This window comes from Berghia stephanieae, chromosome 1 (assembly GCF_034508935.2).
Source record: "Berghia stephanieae isolate SIO BIC M18660-M18661 chromosome 1, UCSD_Bste_1.3, whole genome shotgun sequence".
In the NCBI taxonomy this organism is placed as follows: Eukaryota; Metazoa; Mollusca; class Gastropoda; order Nudibranchia; family Aeolidiidae; genus Berghia; species Berghia stephanieae.
In genome coordinates, this window is record NC_088360.1 from 116,584,225 (window position 1) to 116,604,224 (window position 20,000).

Here is a 20,000-nt window from a genome sequence, read left to right on the forward strand (position 1 = left end):
AATCCTATTTTAATTTCGCATGATGTCTAAAAACTGATTATGCACAATTTGTTCTGGTTGTGACGAAGTCATAAATAAAAACTAAGAGTGATGTTCGCTTCAACAGAACGGTCGTTGGATGACTCAAGATGCCAAAATATGTTTTGTTCATTATGGCCATAAAACGTGCCACTCAAACATGAATCCATGAAGATGCCCTCCGACCGCCGACTAAAAATGACTAAGATCACGAAAAGTAAATTTACAAATACATGGTAGGAAATACGAACGTTGGGTCTTTTGCAATGTAAGAAATTGTATTTATCCGCCATTATAAAGTTTTAAAAAATAACCCCAAATTTATATTTACGGCTATTACTTACTTTTCATCAAGAAATAATACCGCTTTCAGTCGGTAGGTCACATACTTTCAAACTCAAGATGACTCAATATGATGAGTCTCAACCCCGAGAGTATTTCTAAGAAAAAGAGGGGAGGAAAAGGGGATAGGGGCATTTCGACCTTCTCCTTACCAATCAAAGGAGAATCGTTACATTCGTTATGATAGCAGATTTTTTTTTCTTATTCAGATTTGATTTGTACGAGTATGTAAATCACACTATTTGAATATATAAAGCTTGGTTTGCCGCGTAAAAATTATGTATGGTATGCGCTTATTGCTATGTGTTCATATATGCAGGTCTAACACTGCTTTGGGTTTGAATCTAAAAAATCAATTCTTGTGTTTTTGTTTTTGTTTCTTGTTCGTTTGTTTTGTTTTGTTTTGTTTTTGTTTTTCTCTGTTGTTGTTGTTTTTTGTTTGTTTTTTGTTTTTTGTTTTTTTTTTTTTTTTTTTGTTTATTTGGTGTGACATTTTGGGAAAAGATCTGAAAATAGCTAGTAAGGAGAGTGTTAATTGTCAAAACATTGGAGTAAAATATTCTTCTAAATGAAAGAAAAATGTTTTGTCAGAGCACAGCAGAGGTAAGATGTGCTGGGTGGACTGTCTGTGCTGCCGCAATCTAATAAACGCGTACATTTAAATTTGCCAGAAAACTCATCCTTCAAATAGCAATACATTAAAAATACCTTCATCTTGTCAAAAATTATCAAACTTCGGACTTCGCGAAGTCATTTCCAGGTTTGATAATGTTTGACAAGATGAGGGTCATTTTAATTGATGGAAATTTTCACGAGGTTTCTCACCAAAATTTTAAAGAAGTTTTTAATCCAGTGTACGGCAGTGTAGTTTTGAACTCGTTTAAACTTTGTGACAGTTGATTGATGAAAGAAGCTCAACGTCGCCCACACCTCTTGACGTGATTTCTTTTGTAATTTTGCGTCTGGTCCGTGATTATCCCGTTTCATGTAACGTGAAGAGGACAGTAACCACTGCTCGATAGCATTCAGATAGGATGTTAAGCCATATCTAATACCCAGCCACAATTGTGTGGACAGTGAAATAGAAACGCCAAACCTTATCTCCCCGGGTTCGAAAATCCAGACGGTTTCTGTAAAAATCGGGTGATCTATCATCCGTCAGGACCTCTCTCTCTCTCTCTCTCTCTCTCTCTCTCTCTCTCTCTCTCTCTCTCTCTCTCTCTCTCTCTCTGTGTGTGTGTGTGTGTGTGTGTGTGTGTGTTAATCAAAACAAAGTGTCGCTTCATCTCGTGACTCGTGACAAAGATTTCATTGTTTAATAGAGGATTGTTAAAAAAGAACAAAGTATATTATTTGAATGATAGTTTTCCATCGTCACACACGTTTCCACTCTCCTCTCCTCTCCTCCGTGGTTTTGGGTGGTAAGCGGAAGATTTAATCCTGTGACCCATCACTTAAATCTGGGTGGGTCAGATCGTAGCCTTCGTTAACAAAAAAGCTGATAGCATACCAAAAAAAATCGACATAAAACAAAATGAATATCACAGGGGGGGGGGGGGGGCGAAATTAATTGTACGTTGTAATCAATTCCTCAACCATTAAATTCTTTGTTTCCTTGAGCACTGCTAACAAAATATCAATTTTCCTTTTGTTTGGCGATTAACGTCTTCTTTTGTGACGAACGAAAAGTTTTGGTCAGTTTGTGAATGCCACGGTCAGACGCCCAAAAGTTTGATTTTTCAATCAAAATGATAAGAAATACAGAAAATGACGTGAGATTTTGCAGTTGCAGAAACTTTATTCATCCTCCATTGTAAAGGCATGGAACCAACGTATACATATTTACAGGTCTGACAACCCAAATTGTAATGGGCTCATTGCTATAATGAAAATACAAAAGCTGTATCTATAGACTGGTAAGTGGTAGATACGATGATTAGATGTAATAAGCAATGACGAACTCGACTTTTTTTTCAAAAAGGCAACTTCCTTCAATGAAGATAAAAGGAGATACCGATCTTTCCACGTGATTTTCAATAAACTTGATATTAAGACGTAATATTAATATTAGTTCGACTTCTATTTTCATTGTGTTGGAGGGGTGAGGCTGTACCCATTATTTCTAGTACAATTAATTTTTACCGCGTTCGTTGAAGCGTTATTTGCTTAGAAGTAAACGTGGGATTAATGGGGGTGGGTTGTTGGTATTCAAAACAGTAAAAAGGAGGATGATGGAAGCTACCTCGGAAAGAGAGAGAGAGAGAGAGAGAGAGAGAGAGAGAGAGAGAGAGAGAGAGAGGGAGAGAGAAAGTTCCTAATAAATCGCATCACTTAAAGCAAACAGTAACTTTAATGACGGAACGAGCCAGTGACAAAAAGATCACCAAATTCAAGCATAATATTATAAATGTGAAAAACTTGGAAGCAATAATGTATGTATGAAGCAATGCCAAACAGAAAAGTTATGACATTTTCATGTATTCTTCTTTCCATTATGTCTCGCTCGGTTTCCTACAAACTTTTTCAGACCAAATCATAACAGTGTTTCAGCATTTACAATCTAAACAAAACTTGTCAGCCTAAGATATCTCAACGCATCGAAAAATAAAAATTCAATTTTAATAATTTTGTCTACTCCAGGAACAGCATTATTGCGGGGCTCAAAAAAAGAGAATTGCATAACCTTTCCAAATGTTTCCACCAAAACCCTGCAAAAGCTGGCAGAGATATTGAACAAGAGTTGTTTACCGGGCGTTGACAGAAGAAAAAAATAGAAGGAAGAAATATCATGGCCATCACAGTATTCAAACTTACGTGGCACTATAAGGGGTCAAAATGGACAATTTCCCAAATTATAGGACATCTATAATAAGATTTAAATATAAAATTTATGGACACTTTATAAAAGTATACTATAATAAGACTTGAACATAAAATTATATATTTATAATCCTTCTTTAAGACTTCAAAATTGTGACCGAGATTTGGTATGAAGCTTTAGACATTGCAATAATTAATAGTGTTGCCCTTATGTGCATTGTGTATTCCGATCGAATGTATATAAGCTACATTGTATTTGTGCAACAATGTGCACTCAAAATCAATATAAGAGAATAGAGTAACCTATAAAATAACACCTAATAGTTTCATATTTGAGGGTCCTGGATTGGATTGACAATTTATTTGTAATTTTGCTAACTATCGCGTTTACAACACGATCACAGAGATTGATGACTTTGACAACACAGATAATTCCTTATAAGATTTTCTATTGTTGGACGAGAAGTCTATTCAGTCAGCGAGGATCATTCTGTCCTTGGTATTTTGTACTGATATATTTCATTTGTTGCAGTGAAAACGAGGAAGTAAGGGAGTGTTAATTTATCATGGAACGTAGTTTTCAAACCCATTGGGACGTTTAAATTAGATTTACTATAATAAATGTAGCTAAGTCATTTCAGTAATTCCGTTGTTCAATCCGTCACGATATTTACCCAATATCTTGTATGCTTCACTAACTTCGTGCTGATATAAAAGAAAGGAAGGGAGTGTTAATTTATCATGGAACGTGCCGTAGTTTTCAGACTTTTGATTAGATTTACTATAATAAATGTAAGTCATTTTAGTAATTCCGTTGTTCAGTTCGTCACGATATGTACCCAATGTCTTGTATGCTTAACCAACTTTGAGCTGATATGAAAGAATATAATATCATAAGATTACAAAACCCTATGTAAAAGTAAAGCTTTCAGTTCTACAAATTTATAACTACATAAGGATAATTATTATCAAAGAAAGGGATTCTTAAAATGTTTAGAGCAAAGGCAGTGAATGGCCACAATTTGTAAACCCTGTGGTTAAGGATATAGAAAATATTCGTGAAGACCACATCAAAGCAATATTACGCATACCCCTATGTTCAAGGGAACAACTGCTAGGACCAAAATTAAATCTTCGATGATAATTTTGTTGGTACCTATCTGAATAAGTTGTTCCTCTGTTCATGAGTCATTCAGTTTCTTTTAAAATAATAAAAACATTATTTTCAAATGTGTTCCGTTTCCAAGGGTTTAATATCAGCATTGACATGCATATGATTTGTTGAGAAAACTCATCAACAGAAAACGTATTCTGAGCTGGCCCACTTTCCCCCGCTCTGGCCCCTTTCTGAGGTTCTCGATTGTTTGGCGAGAAGTCGTTATTCAGTCGGAGGGGATTCATTCTGTCCTTGGTATTTTGTACTGATATATTTAATTTGTTTGCAGTCGAAACAAGGAAGGGTGTGGTAATTTATCATGGAACATAGTTTTCAAACCCATTGGGACGTTTAAATTAGATTTACTAAAATAAATGTAAGTCATTTCAGTAATTCTGTTGTTCAATCCGTCACGATATTTACCCAATATCGTGTATGCTTCACCAACTTCGAGCTGATATGAGAGAATATACTACCATAAGATTATAAAGCCGTATTTCAAAGTAAAGGTTTCAATTCTATAAATATATAACTGCCATTTCGTTCTGATCTTGAGACTAAATGAATCTCTTCTTGTCAGCTTTAAATATATTTCTGATTGGAGCCTTTTAAAAATAACAGCCTAGCTTTGTTTTATTTTTTTTTACCTTTGGACTCATAAGGAAATGACGTAAATAAATTATAAAATCATTTTTCTTGTTCTTAACGTTTGGAAAATTCTTTACATCTATGATGTTAACGTTGATAACTTAGAGGTAGGTTCTCTAGTTGCAGGTTATTTCTTTAAAGTCAACCGACCATTAAAGAAGGTAGAGGGCACAAATCCAAAAGAGAGCGCAGTAACTAAAAGATATATTGAAGCGGTTAGAATAAGCAAAGACATTAAATTAAATTGAGCATTTATATAGCGCAATATCCACTTAACGTGCTCAATGCGCTTTACAAGGGGTCCCTGGTCAACAGCAACATTTAACATGTAGGACGAGACATGACGCCTGTTAGGCGATATTACAATTTTTCGGACAAAGACAACGCTGTTAACGGCCAGGTACTCATTTTACACCTGAGTACGGTGAGAGAATGTGAGTAAAGAGTCTTTTCCAAGGACTCAACTATGCGCCGAGCGAGGCTCGAACCCAGGACCTTCCGATCCGAAAGCGAGTGTCATACCACTAGACCACATAGCCGCACATTTCATTTAATAAAACTGTTTTTATAGAATTCTTAACATTCTATCATGCGGCAATTTAGACACATTGTTATCACGATAATACTGTCATTGCTAAATGCTTGCATATTTTAAACTACCATAAAAATAAAAACACAAAAGTTATCATACGTAGAAACTCCAATGACAAAGCAATATCATCTATTTCTTATGGTCGTGCTATCAAATTATTTCAATAACCTGAAATAGCTTTATTACACTAAATTCAGGATGAAATGAATGATGATTAAACCTCCTTGGGTTTTTTTTTTCATGTTTCTTGTCAATAAGAATTGCAGCCACATTTTGCAAGAACACTAAAAGGAAAATATTGCATCTCTTTTATACATTTACTGTCCTGAAATAATTTGGTTTTGTATGAATGGTCATAATGCCATGAAACTTTTGGAATTGACGTTTGTTCCGGTTTCTGTATCGTTAAACAGACAGTAGCACAGGCTTGATATCTTTTGGATAGGTCGCTAGTCTATCACAAAAGAATTTCCTCTCGATTTGGCAGACCAAGCTGCCCACTCACTTCTGCAGAGACCTACATTGATCAAAAGGATGTCAACAGAATATGTTACAGATGATTTATGTGCTAATTGTTTTGGCCCTGAAAAGTCCTTTGTTAAATATTTTGTTCTAATTTGAAGCTGTATTTTCATTTTTGTTTTCTACTTTTGAAGTCCACAGCTTCTAGTAGCAACTCAGATTTCAGTCTAAGATGAGTTAGGTAAGAAATTGATGAAGTGTATTACAACCGCTGTATATTAAATTATTGCGCGAGAAAAAAATTAATATCAGAGCAATAGCGATATAGACACTGTGCGGCTATGTGGTCTTGTGGTATGGCACTCACTTTCGGATTGGAAGGCCCTAGGTTTGAGCCTCGTTGAGTCCTTGGATATGGCTCTTTACTCACATTCTCTCATAGTACTCAGGTGCAACAAAGTACCTGGCCGTTAACATAATTGTCTCTTTCGGAACAAACTGTAATATAACAGGCGTCATGTCTCGTTCTACATGTTATGTGTTGCTGTTTGGGACCCTTTGTAAAACGCTTTGAGCATGCTTAGTGGATATTACGCTATATAAAAGCTCAATTTTATTTTACTGATTAGCAATTTTTAAAAAAAGAGGCTGGGGATTTCCTTCATATTTCATCCAGTCCTTTTCACTAAAAGGGTGTCCATTTCAATTTCATACAGTACGCTTGATTGCAATAGACCCCCCCCCCCCCCCCGCCCCTCCCCTCCCCCCACTCTTCCAGTAATTGTCACTTGTCCCTATCTCAAGTCACATACTCTAAAACGAAACTGTCATTTACAGATGTTAATTGTCTAATATATGAACATGACAACGGAGCTAGAATTCTATTGCTATTGTCGACTGTGGAATCATCGACCACGCTATAAATCGATTGACATTGACACAAGACAAAATAAAGAAAAATGTACCAGCTCAGTCATCAAAGGCACTTTTGGAAATCACGATACTGACCACATTTATTGACAAGTATAAAACGAAAAGTCGACGCCCCCGCCCCTCTCCCCCAACACACACAAACAAAATTAGAGCTAAATTCCTGAGCAATACGGTTGTGGAAATATAAAAGGTCATTTCCGGGTATCGTTGACAAAACATTGTTTACGCCGCATTATTTCGGGGCCTTCTTTTGGGAGTTTTTAAGAAGTGTTTGGTGGGTTACATTATAGGTAGCTGCATTATTTCAGTATCAACAACAACATCAGAAGTTGTATTGACGTTGTTGTTCGATGTTAGTGGTGGTGGTGGTGGTAGTAGAAGTAGTAGTAGTAGTAGTAGTAGTAGTAGTAGTAGTAGTAGTAGTAGTAGTAGTAGTAGTAGTTATTGTTGTTGTTGTGGTGGTGGTGGTAATGGTGGTGGTGGTGGTAGTAGAAGTAGTAGCAGTAGTAGTAGTAGTAGTAGTAGTAGTAGTAGTAGTAGTAGTAGTAGTAGTAGTAGTAGTAGTAGTAGTAGTTATTGTTGTTGTTGTGGTGGTGATGATGGTGGTGGTGTGGTGATGGTGATGGTGGTGGTGGTGGTAGTAGAAGTAGTAGCAGTAGTAGTAGTAGTAGTAGTAGTAGTAGTAGTAGTAGTAGTAGAAGTAGTAGAAGTAGTAGCAGTAGTAGTAGTAGTAGTAGTAGTAGTAGTAGTAGTAGTAGTAGTAGTAGTAGTAGTAGTAGTAGTAGTAGTAGTAGTTATTGTTGTTGTTGTCGTGGTGGTGATGGTGGTGGTGTGGTGATGGTGATGGTGGTGGTGGTGGTATTAAAATTGTGCGATCAGTGTACCTTACAATTTCTAATAATACAAATGTAAATAGATTTTACGGGGTTTTTTATAGCATGCGCCAACGGTGCACGCAGTATGTGAGCATTGGACATTGGTTTATGTTTCTTGAATCTTTATCTTTTTTTAACGACGCATTAAATTGAGATATATGGATTAGTGCCAAACCAATAATACTGGATTAAATCCTTGTGGTAATTAATTATTCATGAATTTAAAAATGTATCTTTAGGTTCAAGACGACGTCTGACAAAAGAGCGACTCTCTGCTCGAATAAGTTCACATTTTTATAGTGTTTCGATTTAAAATGAGAGACTCAAGACATGTGCACAGCTTATTGAACACCTATAAAACAAGAATATAAATGTTTAGTACCGTAAGATTTCATTAAAACGAAATATAAAGTTGAATTTGGGTTAGATCTATAAATAAAAATATAACAATTTTACCACGCAAAGCTTATAGAGTCTATAAAAACCATGACTAGTTCAAAAATAGACAAAAAGGTTTTGAAACAATAAATAACAATACTCTAAATAAAAACAATCTTTTAAAATTTTGGCCAGATAACTCATCTTAAAAATCGATCGTTTCTTTTTCTTTTCATCGTTTAATAGGTTGCCTTGTTGTTTATTTGCTTTGAGACTCTTAGGGTAATATTAGGGAGGGTTTTTTTCTTTCTTCTTTTTTTAATATTTGAAATATTATGTGGCAGATGTGATTAAATCGAGTCTTGAAAACAAAAACGAAAAACAGAAGAAAGTGATATTATTTTAATGGCAATAGTATATGGAAGTGACGCCAGTTTGAATAAAGAATTGAAATGTACAAAAACTGCAACAAGAACCAGAACGTGTTATGCTCCTATGAAGGTTTGTTTTCCTTTATTGTGCCTGTCAAGTAATTGTCAGTTTTTGTTTTGCATCAATGAGCTCTCTTAAGCACATTATGTATAATGCTGTTTACTGTGTTTTTAATTGAGACATATCAATACCTGGAGACTCAAGACATGTGCACAACTTATTGAACACCTATAAAACAAGAATATAAATGTTTAGTACCGTAAGATTTCATTAAAACGAACTTTAAAGTTGAATTTGGGTTATGAATAAAGATATAACAATGTTACCATAAACAGCTTATAGAGTCTATAAAAACCATGACTAGTTCAAAAATAGACAAAATGGTTTTGAAACAATACTCTGAATAAAAACAATCTTTTAAAATTTTGGCCAAATTTAGACAACCCCAGGTAAGACATCAAGTGACCTCATGTCAGGTGATATAGCAGTCGGGTTGATCTCGACATCTCTAGAAGAACTGTTCAGAGAGAGAGAGAGAGAGAGAAAGAAAGAAAGAAAAAAAAAAAAAGAGAGAGAGAGAGAGAGAGAGAGAGAGAGAGAGAGTAATGTCTATAATATGATGTTTTACCTGTTTTCATACCTTGATGTCATTGTTGCCATATAATGTTACTTACAATACGTCAAACCCAATGGCAAATTGTCATATGTATAGACAATAGAGATCTATTTTTATCATTATCATTCATCTTCATCATCATTTTCATCGTCATCATCATCATCACCATCATCATCATCATCATCATCATCAATTTTTGCTTGATTGTACGTTCAAATGACAACTCTAGGCTGACGTGAGACAACTAGATCTAGGATAAGATCTGACTTCAGGAAGAAAGTATAGAATTAGAGCCTGTTCATTGACTTTGAAATTTGTATGCCTTTTAGAAAATGCCCAAAGATCACAATGCAAACATCCATAATAAAAAGGTGAAATGACTAACGAAAAAAACAGTTTACGATTGCCTCGCAAATTATAGAGCACCCTGTTATTCATGAATTTAAAAATGTATCTTTAGGTTCAAGACGACGTCTGACAAAAGAGCGACTCTCTGCTCGAATAAGTTCACATTTTTATAGTGTTTCGATTAGTGTTTCGATGGCTGACACCTGTTGACATTGAGCTTCGGCTCAGTGGATAGTCTTATGTTTCTATTTATTCACTGTGTGGAATCTTTAATTTTTACCTGATGTGGACTAATCTTAATATTGGAACTTTTAACTTAAGATCTATTAAAAGTAACATTCGAAAGGAACAACTGTGTCAAGATTTAAAAAGTTATAAAATCGATGTGTTGTGTTTACAAGAGACGAAGATCCAAGATGGCGTCGACCAAACAATAAATGGTCACAGACTGCTGTGCTTTGCTTCCAGTTCACCTCACTATGGATGTGGATTTCTCATAAATAAAAACTGCAGGGATTTGACTAGTGACGAATGGAATGTTTCGGACAGAATATGTGTTCTTGAGCTTAAGTGTACGATCAATTCAAGGAACCAGAATAACGATAATAAAGACGATCACGGTAAGAAGACGTTCACTATCTCAATCGTAAATGTTTACGCACCAACAAGTCAACGCGCAAAACAATACCCAGAGGAAACTGATAAATTTTACAAAGACCTAGACGATACACTGAACAAAATAGGAAACAAATCAATATTAATAATTGCTGGAGATTTTAATGCCAAAGTAGGAAAACGTCTCGACAGTGACACACTATGTTTAGGATCATACTCAAAAGGAAAACGTAACGATAACGGAGAAAAATTAGTCCAGTTCTGTGAACAGAGAAAACTTTTCATAACAAACAGTGCTTTCAACCACCCATCAAGACACCAGACAACATGGGTAGGACAAAGGAAAGACCAAACCCAAGACAAAATGATAACAATACACAACCAAATAGACTATATCATATGTCGACACCGCCATAAACACTACTCAACCAACTCGCGATCATACGGTGGTACACTGCTAACATCCGATCACAAACTTGTAAAAACGAATTTCAACATAAATGTGTACAGACAACGAAGACAGAAAGGTAAAACGGCAGTCAAAATAAACACGGCAAAAATAGTAAATGAGCGAGAATGTCGCATTCATTACCAATATGAACTTAACTCAAGTCTATTTAAAATAAAGCAAAACAGCAATCCAAACAATGAATGGAAAGAGACGCAAGCGGCAATGAAATATGCGGGGGAAGAAAGTGCAGGCTCTATTAATACAACTAAGAACAAACCAAATCGAACGCCTAACATCGCTATTAACGATCTATCGCGGCAACAAAAAGAACTTAGGATCAGGATACAAAACACGAAAGACTCGGAAGAAATAATAAACCTGAAAACGGAACGAAACAAAATACTGCATTCAATTCGATCACTTACAATAAAACACAGAAACGAAGAATTAGACAAAAAAGTGGAAGACATAGAAAAGTCCAAAAATAACGCATCGTCTATGTTCAAAGCGACGAAATCTCTGAACCGAAAACCATTCGAGAACCCAAAACTACAGGATAAATTTGGCAAACAGACAACAAATCCCAACGATATCCTTGACATTGTAACTGACCACTTCCAGCAGAAATTTCACAAACAAGTCTCACAAATATCGCCCTTCTCAGGAAACCCTAGAGACCTAAACAACCGCATCACAACAACTGAAGTTAGAAATAGCATAAAGTGCCTAAACAATAACAGATCCCCAGGCGAAGATGAAATTCCCGCTGAATTGCTGAAATGCGGTACACTCTCCCTGGATCTGAGCATTGCAAACATAATGAACAAAACATTCTCAACACACAAAGACTGGGACATAAACAGCGGTGTCCTAATTACAATACAAAAACCAGGAAAAACGAAAGGACCCGTAAACAACCTGCGCCCAATAACATTACTGAATACCATAAGAAAAACACTGTCAACTGTTGTCCTCAACAGAATTAGACCGAAAATAGAAAAATACCTATCACATAGCCAAAGCGGGTTTCGCCAAGACCGAAGCACATCGGACGTTGTATGGACACATAAATGGTTGGCAGCAAAGGCACTCAAAGAAAACATATCCATAACAATAACCGGAATCGATATGTCCGCAGCCTTTGATACGATCGACAGAGGAAAACTTTTGGAGATATTAACAGAAATAGTAGACGAAGACGAGCTCCGAATAATCCGATTTCTCCTCAGCAACACAAAGATACAACCAAGGATATACGGGGCCACAAAACAGACGCAGTTCGAAAGTAACATCGGGACCCCCCAAGGAGATAGTCTGAGCCCGATTCTGTTCACAATATACTTAGAACACGCTCTGAAAGAAGTTCGAAAAGTCATTCCAAAACCAACGACTCATATTGAGAATGCAATCCCTAGAGAAATCGCCTATGCAGATGATGTCGATTTTATTGGATCAACACCAGCAAATATAGACATCATACAAAATACCCTCATGAAATATAACCTCCAAGTCAATGCCAATAAAACCGAATTTACAACAATATCGAGGAACAAAGAGGAATGGAAAAGAACAAAGAAAGTCGGCTCACTAATTGGAGACACCGAGGATGTACAAAGAAGAAAACAGCTATCAAACGCCGCACTCAGTAAACTCACCAATGTATGGATTAGAGGTGACAAAATAAAGAGAAAAACCAAACTGAAACTGTACCATGCTCTTGTAAAACCGGTACTTCTGTATAACTGCGGCACTTGGGCGTTGACAAAATCCGAAGAAGAACATCTGGATGCCTTCCATCGCACACAGCTAAGAAGGGTACTGGACATCAAATACCCCAAAAAGATCTCAAATGAATCACTTATAAGATCACAAAAGAAAGACCAATCTCCCTTGACATTTTACAACAACGATGGCAACTTTTCGGTCACATACTACGCAGGGACAAAAACATACCAGCAAACCAAGCCATGTCGGGATACTTCCAAAAACACGGGAACCTTTTCAGAGGAAGACCGATCACAACACTCCCTGTGATCCTAAACAAAAACCTCACAACACTTGGACAAAGCATTAGTCTCATAACGGCAGGGGACCTTGAAAATCTGAGAACCCTAGCAGAGGACCGGCAATATTGGAGACACCTCACACAGGAAATACTGGAAACAGCCAAGGCGACCCGATCTTTCGGTCGAGACGCGAAAGGCATCTAAGTCAGTAAGTCAAGTCCTGTTGTTGAGAAAACAAAAAAGTAACCATATGTTATTTATAATCTATTTCTTTCTTTTAACATGTTTCAAAAACACTCTTTATTTTAAAGATTTTGATCAATTTGCATGTGAAATTATGTGAAATAAAGATACATAACCAAAAAAAATGTTTTTTGGTTATATTTATATATACAAGCATATGTGCCCGATTAATGATTAACGGGATGATAGGTTGATCAACAAAGAATTTAAAATGTAAGTGTTGATGAAAAAAAAAATGAATTTAAAGATAGTCTAATTGCGTTTTTAATGTCGTAAGATAACTCCACGGCCCTTTTACTTGTGCAGAAAGATATATATTTATTTTTCGCATTCAAAATGCGTTCTCGTAGATTAGCCCGTCCAAAGTCTGAAATCTAATTAGAGTTTTGCATTTTAAAGTTTAATTTGTGTTCACTATAAATCTTATTATTTCACTGTCTCAAGCCCCAAATAGGTAGATGAATAAATTCCAAATCTGGCTATGGTTTTAATATTGCGCTTTCACGGATGCGAGTGGATGAAGTCAAATGTTTTGAATTATAAACGGATGAGTAGGATTGTAAGTCACGGCTTAGTGCAGAACCAATAGGAGAGAGATAGACATATTATAATATATAATATATATATATATATATATATATATATATATATATATATATAATATATATAATGTAAATTTTCACTCACATTTTTTTGCCGAGACGACTCTTTTCTGTGTTCCTTACACTTCCTCAGTCGGAATTATATATATATATATATATATATATATATATATATATATATATATTTGTGTGTATGTGTGTATGTGTGTGTGTGTGACTGTGTGTGTGTGGGTGGGTGTGTTGTGGCGTTTGTTTCAGTATGTGGCTCTCACGATCCGCAAATTCAAGGACAAAAATAGATGGCATACCACACCGCCAGCCATCTCACTCCTAGTCTGAAAAATCTCATATTTAAAATTTTGAGTTTAAATTCATACGGTTGAAAAACAATGGCATAAATTTCCACTTGCCATTGCCTCATTAAACGTTATTCTCTTAGGGACGCGAGGGTGTTTGTGATGATAGGGAGTGGTATTCGTCTCAGGACACCACTGGTTTCCAGGGATCCCGCTGAGCGTGTCCGCGACTGTAACTATGCACGCAGTAAGGATGAAGGTCCCATAAAATAGGTGCTTAAATTTTGTCGTCAATGATGCTTGTTGCGATCGGAGCTTGTCTGTTCATCGTGGTTCAGACAATGGAATGTACTTTTATGTACTTGTCTTTTCATATTAACGCTTACACTTTTAACTTTTTTTCCCCTCCCCAATGGACACGGGGGGGGGGGGGGGGGGGGATAATAATAAGGTTTCTACCTTAGTCCAAACATCCAAAGAGAAGACCTTGCTACACGCCGATGATTGTGTTGTTCGAAGAACAATTTCAGCACGATGGATTAAAACAGTTGTAAATGGATATATAAATAATAATATATATATATATTAATATATATATATATATATATATATATTAATTGTATGCGCTTGGCTAAGAAGCTCATAACATTGCCATCCGGAAGTATAGCGGACCAACATACAAAACTGTGTGTATCCATGAACGTTTATAGTCGGGTTAATACAGTTCAGTGAGCATTACTCATAAACGCGGATGACAAAAAACAATAACAAAGACCTGAGTGACGTCATCTTCGAACTATATATATATATATATATATATATATATATATATATATATATATATATATTATATATATATATTGTAATTTGCGACGAGAATAAAGATAGTATGCAGATGACGTCACTCAGGCCTTTGTTATTGTTTTTGCCATCCGCGTTTGTGAGTTGTTCTCACTAAACTGTATTAACCAGACTATAAAAGTTCATGGCTACACAGAGTTTGTGTGTTGGTCCGTTATACTTCCGGATGGCAATGTTGTGAACTCCTTGGCCAAGCGTTTTCTATCTATAGATGCCACGTCAATGTATTAGTTTTATTAAATTTTTTACTAGAGTTGTCGAATATCACAACATTTTATTAATTGGACCAGAGAATGGATTATGATGACACCCAACTCAATAGAAGTTTCTGGTTTAAGTCTTTTTGACAAGTGGCGCTTGGGGGGGGGGGGTGCGAGGCATATAATTCTATCTTCATTTGAAATAACCTGAAAAGTTTTTGGCCATAATCGAAGTTTGCAGGACATTGAGTTACTGTACTTCTAGACGTTTAATATACGTGGGAGTTTGAGTGTGTGTCTGTGTGTGACTGTGTGCCTATGTTTGATTGTTTGTGTGTTTGTGTGTGTGTGTGTTTGTTTGCGTATGGTTATGGTCTGAAGTGAATAATGCTACCTAATATTCAATACTGGAGAAAAAATCCAAATGTGACAGTAGTGTTGTTTGTTTGAGATGATGATGATGGTTATTATTATTACTACTACGACGACGACGACGACGACGACTACGACGACGACTACGACGACGACTACTACTACTACTACTACTACTACTATTATTATTATTATTATTATTATTATTATTAATATTGTTATTATTATTATCATTATTATTGTCAATGTCATTGTCATTATCATTATCATAACTATTATCATTATCATTATTATAACTATAACATTATTATTATTATCATTATTATAAATATTATTATTATTATTGTTATTGTTGTTATTATTATTATTATTATTATTATTATTATTATTATTATTATTATTATTATTATTATTATTATTATTATTAATTATTATTATTATTATTATTATTATTATTATTATTATTATTATTATTATTATTATTATTATTATTATTATTATTATTATTATTATTATATTATTATTATCGATCTCATCTCAATTCACGTCATCGTCGTCATTATCATCATCGTCATCGTCGTCGTCATCATCATCACCATCATCATCATCATCATCATCGTCAGCAGCAGCAGCAGTAGTAGTAGTAGTAGTAGTAGTAGTAGTAGTAGTAGTAGTAGTAGTAGTAGTAGTAGTAGTAGCAGTAGTAGTAGTAGTAGTAGTAGTAGTAGTAGTAGTAGTAGTAGTAGTAGTATCATGGTCATCATCGTTATTATCATGCTTTTTATTGTGATTTTTATTTCCTACCTTTCGGCATGCCACATGGCCCTTTAGTTCGTCCATTGTCCATGAAATCCAATGGATACTTCCTTGCCGGGGGGTAAATGAGCACGACATGGCCAGTGCATTCTTTCACTAAGATTATCATCAACAGAAAATAGGGACGTCCAAGCCTATATTGTCTTGAAATACTTATTGTCATCGTATCCAAAAGAATAATTGTGAATTGGTCTTATTCATTCAATAATACTTCAGGTCTAAGGAGAGAAAACGGAAAAGAACTTTACGTATGCTAAAATCTTTTACTATTCCTTGTTTTGTTTATATCGTTTCCACAACACAGTTTCGATTCTGACTGTGTGCCTATACAGCACAGGATCTTACGGTTTAGAATGTTACTGGTGTCACAATCAAAAACTTAAACAAAACTGGTGGATTTGCTCTGATCCCACTGCCCTCCTATAACACCTCGAGAAATAACATTAATAGTACAGGGACCAATCTTCTCCAACCGGTGGATGAATACAATATGAAAGTGAGAAATGAACTATAATCACAAGAATGCGATTATAAAAAAGGAACATACCCCTACGTCACACGGCACAAAAATCGAATTCTATCGACCTCATGGATGATTGACGAAGAATAGATATTTCTTTCTTTCTTTTTTCTTTTTCTATGTGTTTACAATTTATCTAAAAATACTGGCGTTGAATAGGCAATTGGCGATTCCTTCAATAACCATAATCAAAGAGCTGATGCTCTAATATAAAATGGGGGTGGGGGGGGGGGAGGCGAATACTGATAGAGGTTATGTTATTCGTGCATGCAAAACGTAATATAACATCTTTTAACGGCGGGCGCATGTTATTTATTTCGATTTTGTAACCCCATTATGGTGATGCCAGTATCAAAATTGTATAAAATCATCATTTTTATTAGTAGGGTTGATACGACTTCTGGTGCGTTTCAATCCACACGTCATAGTTTATCAACTATTGAGTAAATGCATCATCTATCAAATTCAGTCTCATGATTGATTGACAAAGAATAATCACAAAGAACATTACACACTGCACAGGACTGTTATATCCCAGTGTTGTGGGTTGTTGTTTTAATGAATTGTTTGATTTTTTGTAACTTTTGTACACTTGCAGAAGCCATCGAGCCCCCTCAATAGTGTTTACTTGTGTGTTGTCCTCTTAATGGTGTTCAATGAGTTGGATACAACTTAAAAACAGAATCTGTGATAAACGCATTGGACACAGTGGAAGGGAACATAACCACGCCCCTCGCACAGTCGCTTCAATGTAAACAATAGCAGTTAGTAAACAACTAAGAAAACTACACGGTATTACCATTAATGGCATGCGTTTAAATAAAATAATCACTAGTTCTACACGCCTGATCAATAGTACCATCACAGAAAATTATGTGTAACTTTTAAACGCTTATTGATGCTATGCGATCAGGTAAAATAAATACTCATAACATCCGTCACCAGTATAAAACGTACCGAAACGCAATACTATGTGTATCCTTGAGCGTTTATAATCTGATTAATATAATTTAGTGAGAACTAATTAAAATGGCCATACAACAACAATAACAAAAGAGCTGAGTGATGTCAATTTCGTTCCGTCTATTGAACCAATCTAGTGAGAACTAATCACTCAATTAGCGGTCGAAGAACAATAACAAAGAGCAGAATGATGTTAACATCCTTCATTCTATTGTTTGTAAATAACCAACCATATATAAAAACCAAGCGCAATAACCACTGATCACTTTCAGTACACATCTGCCATCCGGCTCGTTTGACCCTCCAATTTGTGAGCATCTCTCACAATGTCTTGACACAGTGATGTGTGGAATGACAATGTGACAAGGTACAGTGCCACGAATTTTTAACTCACATGTGTCAAATAATTATGAAAAGTGCTCAGATGTGGATGACCCACTGTTTCAGCTGATCGGCATTTGTTCGAAATAGATATAGATAGAATGAAGTTGACGTCACTGGGGTCTTTATTATTGTTTTTGTGCCATATATAAGTAATTCTCACTAAACTGTATTAACCAGACTATAAACGTTCATGGTTACAATAGTTTTGTGTGTTGATCCGTTATACTTCCGGATGGCAATGTTGTGAGCTTCTTAGGCAAGCGCATACTATCTATTGATGCATTACGTTTATCCAAAAAGCTCATAACATCCGCCAGACGGATATAACGTACCAAAACACAAAACTATGCTTGTCTGATTGATAAAATTTAATGAGAAATACTTAGAAAAGGGCTGGTTAAAAAACAATAGCAAAGAGATGAGTGACGTCAATTTCGTTCTATCTATAGTGGGAAACTATCATCAACTTGCGGTCTAAAAACAATAAAACAACTGAAATTGATATCACTCAGCTCTTCGTTATTGTTTTTTTACCGTCAGTTGGGTGATTAGCTCTCGCTTGATTCCCTTTAAGAGACATAATATACATTTTAAGTGTTATACTTATTTCGTGTGTTGATACGATTTACTTGGCAGGCAGAATGTGTGAGTGTTTTACCTAAACGCATAGCAAAAAGGTATGTGGCGTTAAGCTCATTTATTCTATAAACACATTGTAGCTGAGATTACACCATAGCTATCTTGAAGACATGCCGATCAACCAAAATTGTGATCTTCCAGATTCTGAACCTCTTTTAACTACGTCACTGTGTCCAAAAAAAAAAAATAATAAGTTGATATGATGACCACTAACTGGAATGCTCTGCATCTTGATCCGACTGGTAGGCAGACACGACACAGACGATCACACTCTTTTTTTCTTGTTCCTTTTTTATTTTTAACCAGCCTGGAAGGTGAATATGTCTGACCACTTTTGACCCAACATGGTTAATTCAAAACACTTTGAAGGAAGATGGTGTCATGGCTATAGATAGTATGCGCTGGGCTAAGAAGCTCATAACATTGCCATCCGGAAGTATAACGGACCAACACACAAAACTGTGTGTATCCATGAACGTTTATAGTCGGGTTAATACAGTTCAGTGAGCATTACTCATAAACGCGGATGGCAAAAAACATCAACAAAGACCTGAGTGACGTCATCTTCGAACTATCTATAGAGGATGTGCGCTTGGCTGAGAAACTCACAATATTGCCATCCGGATATATAACGGACCAATACACAAAACTATATGTAACCTTGAACGTTTATAGTCTGTTTATACAGTTTAGTGAGAATTACTCATAAAAATAGATGGCAAAAAAAAGAACAATTAGAAAGACCTGAGTGACGTCAACTTCGTTCTATCTATTTTGAAAATTGAAATCCGAAATTAGTGACCCTCGAGATTTTAATATCGATCACACAGACGAATTCAAAAGCTTGCAGCCGTCCCACCGTTTGTGAGTATTTACCACAATATTTTGACACACTGATCACAGTTGCATCTCGGCATCCGACGATACCATGCATTATTTCAATCCCCTGTCTTAAAATTGTGAATGATGCTCAGATTTCGAGGGACTGTTTGCATTCGGTGACAGTAATGAATATGGCTATTATTTTTGTTTAATGTTGTTGGCGGTTGACAAATGCTGAATGACATGAAGACCAACTGATTCGACTGGGAGACATAAACCCGGGTCCGCGGGACTAACTGAAGGCAAATATAGATTATATTATGGCCATTAGAATTTTTCAATATGTTTCACAAGCTACACATATCAGCTGGTGAACAGAACATATTCATTTTTTTCTTTTTCTGTTTTTATTTGTTTTTACATTTCTGTTCATTCCATTAGTTTTTCTTTTGTTTTTCTTTATTTTCTTTTGTTTGGTTCTTTTTTATATTCTTTCTGCTTTGGTTTTTTTTTTAAGTCTACCTTTCTTCTTTTTTTCTTAATCAAAAAATTGATTGGCATATTGTAAAATGAAATATCTACTCTTTTGA

At 35.6% G+C, this 20,000-nt stretch overlaps 1 protein-coding gene across 3 annotated transcripts in view; it reads right to left on the reverse strand.

Moving 5' to 3' along the window:
• LOC144962853 (uncharacterized) overlaps positions 1 to 20,000 on the reverse strand; it is a 50,082-nt gene that overhangs the window by 19,872 nt on the left and 10,210 nt on the right. For 2 of the 3 annotated variants that reach the window (XM_078896190.1, XM_078896191.1), the window contains exon 1: positions 16,071 to 16,398. In XM_078896190.1, the coding sequence (XP_078752316.1) occupies positions 16,071 to 16,245 (175 nt within the window). In that variant the 5' untranslated portion in view covers positions 16,246 to 16,398. Of the gene's footprint in view, positions 1 to 16,070; positions 16,399 to 20,000 lie in introns of those variants that run through there. The other variant, XM_078896189.1, reaches the window with a different exon arrangement.